The sequence below is a fragment of the Cetorhinus maximus genome, chromosome 5 (assembly GCF_964194155.1).
Source record: "Cetorhinus maximus chromosome 5, sCetMax3.hap1.1, whole genome shotgun sequence".
In the NCBI taxonomy this organism is placed as follows: Eukaryota; Metazoa; Chordata; class Chondrichthyes; order Lamniformes; family Cetorhinidae; genus Cetorhinus; species Cetorhinus maximus.
In genome coordinates, this window is record NC_135883.1 from 121,978,704 (window position 1) to 121,990,783 (window position 12,080).

At 42.5% G+C, this 12,080-nt stretch overlaps 1 protein-coding gene across 4 annotated transcripts in view; it reads left to right on the plus strand.

Moving 5' to 3' along the window:
• Nucleotides 1-1,130: 1,130 nt before the first annotated feature.
• The window catches only part of rngtt (RNA guanylyltransferase and 5'-phosphatase), a 428,584-nt gene continuing 417,634 nt past the window's right edge, over nt 1,131-12,080 (plus strand). For all 4 annotated transcript variants that reach the window (XM_078542420.1, XM_078542421.1, XM_078542423.1 and 1 more), the window contains exon 1: nt 1,131-1,593. In XM_078542420.1, the coding sequence (XP_078398546.1) occupies nt 1,530-1,593 (64 nt within the window). In that variant the 5' untranslated portion in view covers nt 1,131-1,529. The remainder of the gene's footprint in view (nt 1,594-12,080) is intronic.

Sequence of the window (12,080 nt, forward strand, 5' to 3'; positions counted from 1 at the left end):
CTTTTACTCCATTTTATATTTTTCTTTTCCCACCTATTTCTATTATTTTTACAAGTTATTTCCATCCATTGTTTTATCTCCACCTTTTAGTCTATTTCTATCCACCCCTCCCACCCCCCCCCCCCCCCCCCAACTAGGGCCATCTGTCACTTGCTCATCCTGCTTTCTACCCTTCATGTCACCATTAGCACATCCTTTAGCTAATATCACCGCCATCAACACCCCTTTGTCCTTTTGGTTATGACATCTTTGGCAATCTCTCCTTTGCCTCCACCTATCACTGGCCCTCTATCCAGCTCCACCTGTCCCATCCCTCTCAACGAGCTTATATTTCATCACATTTCTTATTCCTCTTTAGCTCTGATGAAGTCATACAGACTCGAAACGTTAACTCTGTCTTCCTTTCCACAGATGCTGTCAGAGCTGCTGAGATTTTCCAGCAATTTTTGTTTCTGTTTTGCTACAGTTTGGTTGGTTAGGGAGTCATATTGCTGCTTGACCTGTTCACCCAGATCCCAGATGTCCTAGTGCCACCTCCCACTTGCAGCAGCAACTTGTGGAGCAAAATATCCTTGACAGTAAATGGGCAAGAGTTGGTTGACCTGCCTGCAGCAAATTCCGGGCTTCAGAGTTAATGTTTCAGATGCAGGAGCATTTTCTGTTGTTGTTTCGGATTCACAGCACCGCAGTATTTAGTTTTCCTTTCAGGTTCCTGACCCCTCTTTACCCATGCAAGGTTGGACGCAATGTTGCGCCAAGTCGCTTCTACTGTAAGATAAAAGCAAAATACTGCGGATGCTGGAAATCTAGAACAAAAACAAAAATATCTGGAAAAACTCAGCAGGTTTGATGCTGTCAGACCTGCTGAGTTTTTCCTGGTACTTTTGTTTTCGCTTCTACTATAAGCTGCTCTCACAGCTTCCCATTACCGCTCATGTTTGCATCGTCTTTCATATTTTGATTAAGTTTCTTTTACTCTTGGCGAGTCCTCTCACACTTCAGGCTATTACATCGGTGCCGCCTCCTCAAGGGAGGGACGGCACTTGTTGTTGCTCCAGGGAAGGAACCCAGCAGGTCTGATGCTGGGGAGCGCGCACTGGCCGCGAACACGTGGTATGCAGTGCGCGCGCAGCACGGGGTTGGGGGGCGCGCACTCTGTCCCTCGGGTGCTCGCCGGCGTGTAACCGCTCAGTGCCATCCGATTAAAGAAGCTACGGCCGACCCCCCCCTCCACCACCATCATCATCACCACCACCCCGGAGCTACCGACTCGGGTTCACAGGCGTTGCCTCGGGGTTTCAATATTTAAAACAACAACAACAACAACAAATCCGTGCCGGGATATTAGGGAGAGCGGGAAGTGTCCGGGCTTGAGGCCTCCGAGCCGGGGACTCGCTTCTGATGTGAGGGCGAGGGGAAGGTGAAGGGAAACCTGGGAACAACTGGGCGGCGACGTTTTTCCTCCTCCTCCTGCTGCTGCTGGCGGCGGCCGGTGCTGGCAACCTGTGGTGTGGGTGTGAGATATCAGCATGTCAAACAACGCAATCCCCCCGCGATGGCTGCACTGTCCGAGGAGAGGACAACCGGTGGCAGGTGAGTGTCAGAAATCAGCCAAGGGGCTTGGGCTTTTTTTGTTGTCTTGGATCGCTTACATTGTAAAATAATTCACAATACCGAGATCAACATCTTGGGGGGGGGGGGGCCTTTAACCTGCTCCCTGGCTCCAGCCGAATAGAAATGATTGGGGTTAGCCCTGTTGTTTAGCATCCAATCATGGTAGGCAGCAGATTTCAAATAAGTTGAAGAGGGAAAGTTTTTTCCCCCCCCCTCCCCCACATGTGGATGGGCTCCTAATGACAAGCATTGCCTGCATTCTACTTCACAAACTCAGTTCGACCTCCTAGACAAGATGTTTGCATTGTTCCTCTATTTATAAACGTATTTTGTAAATGTCTAAATAATCGTTTGTTTAAATTATGCCAAATCTTTTCGTAAAATGCAACGTTGGTAGTCTGTTTACTGCAATGTGTTTATTCAAAACTTTACTATGTGCCACCCTCTGACGCCTTCTAGTGCTTGTAAGTGGTGGGTTCACTTGAACCTGATGTAGATAGTTGCACTGTACATAGACGATTTTACTTCACAGTTATAAAATTGTAAGTATGAATAATTACAAATGATTAGGAATAATCAAATGCCACGTAAAACAAGGCTAAAATGTAGACAACCAATCAAAACATTGTATTCTGTTCCTCTCCTATATAACCCTTAACTAATAAAAAATCTGAATCAAAAAAGTTGTCTGATTTTTAAATGTGGGAATAGGTTAGCGAAGGGAGGGGCCTAATAAATTCTATTTAAAAAAACTTTAAAATTCAACAAGGTACTTCCTCAGATCTTTTCAAAGGTATCAAAGGAGGCAGGCAGGAAGGAATGGACAATGAAATTATATGAATTAGGAGCAGGAGTAGGCCATTCGGCACCTTGAGCCTGCTCCGCCATTCAGTAAGGTCATGGCTGATCTGATTCTGGCCTCAACTCCACATTTCTGTCCACCCCAATATCTTTTGACTCCCCTTGTTAATCAAGAATCTATCTACCTCTGCCTTTTAAAAAAAAAATTCAATGGCCCTATCTCCACTGCATTCTGGTTAGAGGGTTCCACAGACTCTCAATCCTCAGGGAAAAAAATTCTCCTCGACTCCATCTTAAATGAGAGACTCCTTATTTTGATCTGTGTCCCCTAGTTCTAGTCTCCTCTATCAGAGGAAACAGCCTTTCAGCATCCTCCTTGTCAAGTCCCTTCAAGATCTTATATGTTTCAATAAGATCACATCTCATTCTTCTAAACTCCAATGAATACAGGCCCAGCATGTTTTAACCTTTCCTCATAGGATTAACCACCCCATCCCAGGTATCAGTCGAGTGAACCTTCTCTGAACTGCTTCTAACTCATTTATATCCTTTCTTAAATAAGGAGACCAAAACTGTACAGAGTACGACAGATGTGGTCTCACCAACACCCTGTACAACTGTAGCAAAACATTCTTACATTTAAATTCCATTCCCATTGCAATAAATGACAACATTCCATTTGTCTTCCTAATCACTTGCTGTATTCTGCACACTAACTTTTTGTGATTCATGTGTCAGGACACCCAGATCTCTCTCTACCTCAGCATTCTGCAATCTTTCTCCATTTAAATATTAAAAATGGTTATCAAACTATTGGATTGACTATCACTCATATGGTGTATTTTTAATACAGTGCTACCACCGATTGCTCTGTCTTCAGCATTGGCTAGAGGCATACCTAGTACAAAGGAAGATGCTTGTAGTTGTTGGAGGCCAATCATCTCAGCCCCAGGACATCGCTGCAGGAGTTCCTCATGGCAATGCCCTCAACCCAGCCATTTTCCGTTGCTTTGTCAATAATCTTCCCTTCATCGTAAGCCAGAAATGGAGATGTTCACTGATGATTGCACAGTGTTCATTTCCATTCGCAAGTCCTCAGATAATGAAGCAGTCCATGCTCGTGTGCATCAAAAACTGGACAGCATTCAGGCTTGGGTCGATAATTGGAAAGTAACATTTGTGCCACACAAGTGCCAGGCAATGACCATCTCCAACAAGAGAGAACCTAACTATTTTCCCTTGCCATTCGATGGGATTAGCATTACTGAAGCCCCCACTACCAATGTTGACCAGGAACTCAACAGGACTTGCCATATACTGTGGCTACAAGAACAAGCTAGAGACTGGGAATTCTCTGGTAAGTGAACTGCTTCCTGAGTCCACACTTGCCGAGATGAGTGCAGCTCCAAAAACATTCAACGATTTCAATGCTATCCAGGTCAAAGCCACCTGCTTGATTGATTAAACCCATCCACCACCTTAAACATTCACTCCCCCCACCACTGTTGCATTGTGGCTGCATCTACAAGATGCAGTGCAGCAATTCGTCAAGGTTCCGTCAACAGCACCCATAACCTCCACCCCCTAGAAGAACAAAGACAGAAGGCAATGGGAGCACCACCGCCTGCAAGTTCCCCTCCAAGTGCACGGACAAATATTCCAGTGGGAAACATTAAACTGAGTTTAAACGGAAGGATGTGATTGCACTGGAAGGGTTGCAGAGGAGATTCACCAGGATGTTGCCTGGGATGAAACATTTAAGTTATGAAGAGAGGTTGGATAGACTTGGGTTGTTTTCTTTGGAGCAGAGAAGACTGAGGGGCGACCTGATCGAGGTGTACAAGATGATGAGGGGCATGGACATGGTGGATAGGGAGCAGCTGTTTTCCTTAGTTGAAGGCTCCGTCACGAGGGGACACAAGTTCAAGGTGAGGGGCAGGAGGTTTAGGGGGGATGTGAAGAAAAACGCTTTTTACCCAGAGAGTGGTGACGGTCTGGAATGCGCTGCCTGGGAGGGTGGTGAAGGCGGGTTGCCTCTCATCCTTTAAAAAGTACCTGGATGAGCACTTGGCACATCATAACATTCAAGGCTATGGGCCAAGTGCTGGTAGGTCAGGTGTTTCTCGCATGTTGGTGCAGACTCGATGGGCCGAAAGGCCTCTTCTGCATTGTGTGATTCTGTGAGTTTCTCTCTGTCCACTCCAGTAGTTCTGATGGAATTGAAGATTCAAAATGTGAATCCCTGATGTTCTGGTCAACATTTCTTCCTCAATTAACAATGGCAACAATAGGTTGACATGTCATTGGTGTTTAAGGGATCTTGCTGTGTATAAAATAACACATTTGCCTACACTGCATCCAATGTGCTTAAAAGTAACTTTTCTACATAAAAAACTTTGGAAATTTCAATGTTAAGTGTTACATTAGTTATATAAAGACTTTAAAAATTTATTTTTCAACCATGTCATTGCACTTTATAGGTTTGTCTGGAATTTGCCTAGGAATGGGCAATAAGTGCTGATCTTGTCAGCAAAACTATATTCCATGAATGAATTTTTAAAAAGTTACTGAAAGAAAATGGAAGTTGTACTTCTTAACGACCGTATGTGGAGCAAAGCTTTTAGAGCACCAGTGAACATTTACAGTACCACTTTTATTTAAAGCAATTCTGTACAATGTAAAGTCAACACAGTAAGAACTATAATAAAAATAAAGTACTGTGGGGAGAGAAACCAAGTTAACATTTCGAGTCCAATATGACTCTTCAGAACTGGAGAGAGGCAGAAATGTGATGGGTTTTATCTTGTTGAAGAAGGGAGGAAGGTCAGGTGGACCAAAAATCGAAGGTCAGGGATAAGTAAGAGGGCGATGGAGATTAACTTACAAAAGCATTAGTCCAGAGTAGGTGTTAATAGCAGAATAAAGGTCAGTGCTGTCTGAAGCAAAGCATGAGAACTACATAGAGTGGTATTAGGGAAAAAAATACAAAATGGAGGACAGAGTTCATGGTCTGAAGTTGTTGAACACAATGTTGAATGCAGAAGCTGTAAAGTGCCTAATTGGAAGATGGGGTGCCGTTCTTCCAGTTTGCGTTGGGCTTCACTGGAACATTTCAGCAGGCCAAGGACACTCATGGGAGCAAGATGGTGAATTGAAATAGCAAGCATCCAGGACGTTGGGGTCATGCTTGTGCACTGAACAGAGGTGTTCTGCAAAGCGGTCACCCAGTCTGTGTTTGGTCTCCCCAGTGTAGAGCAAATACAATAGACTAAATTGAAAGTACAGTAAGAGCTTTCTTGTGATAAAATCCAACCTGCTTGTTCTCCAAAACTAGTTTGTGTGCTGGAAATATGGAGAATATCATTGCACTCCAAGCTATTTATGGTGACTGCATCGTTTTGGAGAGCAAAGATGGTGGTGACTGCATTCATTTTACCAAAACCACCTGTCTCCTTAAACCTCTTTCCTCTGCCCCTTCCATTCTTGTCCCCAGCAAATATGTGGAGCTCATGGCATTCTTTATCACCAAGACTGTTGATTCAGCAGCCACTGTTGCTTCCCCTTGTATATCAATCCAAACCCACGAGCTCTGATTTCTCTCCCCTCAGGCCTTCTCTGAGCTCTCTCATCCACGAGACCCAACTTTGACCACAATACTGCTGGCTACCCAATTTCTCTCCCTTTCTGCCATTGTACATGGTTCAGTTTGCTCAGGCACTGTTTCGTGCCTTTTAAGACCCTTTCATACCATTCCTTATAAAAAGACTATTTTAACCCTTCTGTGCATGGAGAGTACTGTCCTTCAAACTCCCTTTCCTTTCCAAAGTCCTTGAGCATGGAGTCTGTAGTACAAGGGTCTGACACAAATAGGGTTAATGTGAGACTGAACACAGTACCACCCACACACTGATGTAAGAGAACACATGACCCACACCTAGGGGTCAGTCTAGTGTGGAACAGAGTCCCCCTGTGCACAAGCAAGCATGGAGACAGTTCCTAGCTTTAACCCTTTATTGTATATATGTGCATCATGTGGTTAATAAATACATAGTTAACCTACTTAAGACTACTTCATTACGACCTACCAAACAGTATCCGACGCCCTACAATATTTGAGTCGCTTCCTAAATTTGTGCCCCTTTTCCCCAGTTTGAATCTCTCCATTCAGCCTCTAACCAAAGCCAGAAATGCCATCCTTGGTGACTTGGCACATTTTCCCATCATAATTTCCTTGATCCCTATGCAACTTTTGACACTGGTGACCACACTATCCTCCAGCATTTCTCACCTGTGGTTGAGCTCAATGGGACTTCTCTTGCTTGGTTTCACTGTTACCGGACTAATTGTATCCAACAGTAGTTCTCTTTCTGCACTGTTTCCTCCAGATCTGCCTGTGACCCCCTTCTTTTCATCATCTATCTGTTGCCCCTTGGTGATATCTGGTGACACGCTGCAGTGTATTACATTCTGTAGCATGGTACACCAGTAATGGAGAGCATCTATATTGAACATGAGTGCCTCTTTGTTAAACTGCTGTGTCCTGGACTGTGATAAGGTGCACTCATCCAGGCAGGTGGTGGGGGCTTCATCGTAGTGACCAGCCTTAGTGAGATGGTGGAGAGCCTTCGTGGGATCAGGCATTAATCCATTCATAACAGAATGCCCTGCTTCTAACTTGCTTTGGTAGCCATGGCATTTGAGGCTGACCCTGTTGAGTATATGGTCGCTGGTGACATTCCAGAGGCTTGCCAGTTGCACTAAACTGAAAATTGAGGTCATGGTTGACGATGCCAATCGAAAAAGTTCCTTAATATGAAAACCATTCTAAAATGAAGAGCACTTTCAAAGAAATTATTTGAACTGAGGATTACTGTACAGTAGACATAAGTTAGGCTGTTTTACATTGTGCTTTAGGTAGTTGAAGTTAGTTTTTGGCCATTTGCAAACCAATTTTGGTCTTTTTCCGCTTTTATTTTCAGTGGAAAAGATCAGTGGAGAATAATTTACCCAAAAAATGGTAAATATGGCATTTGTTTTTTAAACTCCTTGTTTTGGATATGTCATGAAACTAACATTTTTTTTCATAATTTTCTGGTTTATAGTGAAGTAGGTTTGTGGAGGTAAGTATAGTTGGGTGTGTGTGTGATTTAATTACATTTTGTAGGCAAGTAGACTTCAAGCTTTAAATCATCAAAAGGAGCTAGGTGCTTGACATGCTAATGAGTAAACATGGGTGCTGGCTTAATATGTAAAGGTATGAAGGGAATTTGCATTTTTAGATAAATGAAGGGATATTTGGATTTCAAAGGGATCTTAGTCTATTTACAACAAGCCAGATAAGCAAGGCTAAGGAATGTGTTTATTTTTCCCAAAGGTTACTATCAATATATAGGTGGCAACATGAAAGTTTTTATATTATGAGGAAGATACAGTTTCAAAGACACATGGAACAATAGAATTTACATATTAAAAAGAGAGAATCATATATAAAGGAGAATGAAAGGTTATGTGTTCAGAAGGTAACAGCCTAACAGCTGATAGCCTTCTAATACAGCCTTAATGAAGCCTCCAGCATTTGTGCATAAGTCTGCTATCTAATGCAACTGAAGCTGGAGAAAAGCCATTTGAATTCCACTGTCCAGGGTATTGTGTTAACTTGCTGTTTGTTTTACATCTAAAATCTATTGTGGACCGTTGCTTTAAAGGGAACATAACTGGTGGTCAGGTTAATTAGGAATTTTAGGAGTTATTATTATAGTGGTAATTGTAGTCTTTTGTATGTGCTTGAAATTTTTTATTTTGTTAATAAATATTTCAATTTAATTTTTAATCTCTAAAGGTCCTGGTGGACTTATTACTTCTGAATTCAATGCATACATCTCGTAATAAATACAAATTGCAAGACCATTGTGATAGCATGACCAAGTTTCCCTCGTGGATTTGGCCCGCCTGGTGCACATCATCAAGTCATACCAAATTGGTGGCACTTTGCGGGATATTTGAAATTTCTTGATTGGTTTGGAGTTGGTGAATCATAAGGTTACAAGTACGAGAAGCTCATTGAATTCAGGAGTTGATGTGAGGGATTTTTAAAGTGGTGAGACTGAAAAAAAAAATGGTTGTATCCATGGCTAAAACTTTTTTGGAAGTAGAAGATATAACTCTGGGTTACAAAAAGAATCTAAGGGTAAGTTAACAGAATTGGCGGATAAGTTGCAGTTGAGGTTACCTGTAGGGGCAAAGAAAGGAGACATAGTTGAAGTGATAGCACAGCACTTGAAGTTGGAAGTGATACCTGACAGTAGTGAGTCACAGCTGGAGGTAGTGAGGCTTCAGTTACAAATGAAGAAGCTTGAACTTGAACAAGCAATGGAAATGAAAAGAATTGAACTAGAGGCAACAGAAAAAGAAAGAGAAAAAGAGACAGTATTTCAAAGAGGAATCATGTGCCACGTCATAACAGATATCCCTAAAACTCAAGAAAACCTGCAAGTGTTTTTTCTTTCAAGAGGTACAGTCATGTTAAATAATTATTTACACAATTCACAAATCATCAATGTCTTATTTGACCCCAAAATATATTTTTAAAAAAGACCTCATAGAACCAATGTTTGTCGTTGTGGCTACAGCCCTTTAACTTGCTAATATGATGGCAATACACGATCAATACTATATATACCTGTGTAAACATGCATTATACGATACCTGTTTTGAAGCTCACCTGAGCACTCTACACTCTGTCTTGTGGAGTAACACTTGAAATTTTTAACAATTCATTCATGGGATGTGGCTAGGCCAGCATTTATTGCCTATCCCTAATTGCCCTTGAGAAGGTGGTGGTGAGTTGCCTTCTTGAACCGCTGCTGTCCATGTAGTGTAGGTACACCTACAGTGCTATTAGGGAGGAAGTTCCAGGATTTTGACCCAGCAACTGTTTTGTGTAGGATCTTTTTAGTGAGAACATTCTTGCATATCTGACAGACATAGAAGAAAGCCCAGACCCTACATTTTGAAAAAGAATTTATTCTTCCATGGCTTTCCTACTGCTTTATATCCTTTTCAATTTGTGGTTGATGATGGAAGGAGACAAAGTAAGCGCATCAGTGAGGGAAACAGTGGGCCCAATACTCCAACTGATCCTTAGGACAAACAAGCGAATGAGTTACCCAAGTTAATTCCAACAACTTTCTTGTCTTGTACTGACAAATCTTGTGGATATTGTATATTTTGGTTCTATGGGGTGTACTGCTGTCGAGGGGATCAAGAAGTACCAGTGATAGAACTGCTCATCAGTTTACATAATTAGTTCTGTATTCCAGTGGACCACCTTCCCACCCAATTTTCTGAGAAGAAGAAACCCTTTGCTGGGTTTAGTAACCAGAGAATTGAATTGCTTCTGCTGTAGTTAACAATCCGTAATGACTGAATTGAACTAGTGACGTTGGTTGCTCTGAAGCTGTTTATTAACACTGTTCCCTTGCATGAAAAATCATAAATTGTTGTTGGCTAATGCAGTTCTTTCTGGACTAGTAATCTATAGGATTTAAATCCAATCCCACCAGCACAATTTGAGGCTTTGAAACAATTTTTTAAATAAAAGAAGCTGCATCTAAGAAAAAAACTAGTCTCAGTAAAAAGTGACCATGAACTTGTTGGATTTTTATAAAAGCCCAACTGTTTCACTAATCTGATGTAGGGAAGGACACCTGCTGTTCATACCGATTCTGACCTACATGTGACTTCTGTCCCATATCAATGTGTTTGACGCTTAACTTCCCTCAGAAGTAGCCTAGCAACTCACTCAGTTGTATCAACAGAAAGAAGACCCACCACTACCTTGGGGCAACAAGAGACGGACAATCAATGTTCACGTGCCAAAAAATGAATAAAATAAAAAAAGAATCAGATTCTGAATGGTTTACAACTACTAATTCCAGCTAAGAATAGTGGCTCAAACGATATATAATTGTTCAGTCAATATCTAATGCTAGAGAGATGAGAAAAGTGGAACTTATCATCTTGGTATACTTTGCTGTTGAGGAAAGCACGCAGGAGCTTTGCAGTGTAATGACAAACATACGAACATACAAACGAGGAGACTGAGAAGGCCATTCAGCTCCTTGAACCTGCTCTGCCATGGCTGATCTGATAGTAACCTCAAATCTGCATCCCGCCTACCCCAATAACCTATCGCCCCCTTGGCAAGAATCTATCCACCCCTCCCTTAAAAATATTCAAAGGCTGAAAAGGTGGTGGAAGCAGAGAGTTCCAAAGACTCACGACCCTCTGAGAGAAACAAATTTCACCTCATCTATTTTCAATGTGCGACTCCTTATTTTTTCAACGGTGATCCCTATTTCTAGATTCTCCCACAAGAGGAAACATTGTCTCCGCATCCACTCTGATAAGCCCTGTCAAGATCTTATGAGTTTCAATCAAATCACCTCTTACTGTTCTAAACTCCAGCGGATACAAGCCTAGCCTGTCCGACCTTTCCTCATAAGATAACCCCACCTCATTCCAGGTATTAGTCTTGTAAACCTTCTCTGAACTGCTTCCAACACATTTACACCCTTAAATAAGGTGATCAATACTGTACACAGTACTCCAGATGTGGTCTCATCAGTGCCCTGTACAACTGAAGCATAACCTCCCTACTTTTGTAATCAATTCCCCACACAATAAATGATAACATTTAACTTTTATTTTCTGCAATAACATTTGATGTGGCTATGTTAACATAGCTTTCGTAATTACTTGCTGTACCTGCATACTAGCTTTTTGTGATTCATGCACGAGGACACCCAGATCCCTCTGAATCTCAGAGCTCTGCAATCTCTCACCATTTAAATGTGAACAGACTTGCAGCTAGTTAAGACAATGGCAGCACAGCTTTGAATGACCTCAGGTTTTCAAACAGTAGAATGCGAGAAACCACGGTTGAGAAATTTCCGCCCATAGCAGAATTTCTACTTTTCGATTATGGAATCCCACCCTTTGATATGTTTTTCTGACCTTTGCTTTGCTGCACTTCGCTTCGCGTGTACATAATCTAGAACAGTTTACGTTGTCAGGATAAAATCTCTAGCCTAGGACTTAAACATCACAGAATCTCTCAGTACAGAAGAGGCCCTTCGGCCCATTGAGTCTGCACTGACATGTGAGAAACACCTGACCTACCTACCTAATCCCACTTACCAGCACTTAGCCCATAGCCTTGAATGTTATGACGTGCCAAGTGCTCATCCAGGTACTTTTTAAAGGATGTGAGGCAACCCGCCTCCACCACCCTCCCAGGCAGTGCATTCCAGACCGTCACCACCCCCTGGGTAAAGAAGTTTTCCCTCACACCCCCCCCGCTAAATCTCCTGCCCCTCACCTTGAACTTGTGTCCCCTTGTGACCCTTCAACTAAGGAGAACAACTGCTCCCTATCCACCATGTCCATGCCCCCCATAATCTTGTACACCTCGATCAGGTCGCCCCTCAGTCTTCTCTGCTCCAACGAAAACAACCCAAGTCTATTCAACCTCTCTTCATAATTTAAATGTTTCATCCCAGGCAACATCCTGGTGAATCTCCTCTGTACCCCCTCCAGTGCATCACATCCTTCCTATAATGTGGCAACCAGAACTGTTCACAGTACTCCAACTGTGGCCTCACCAA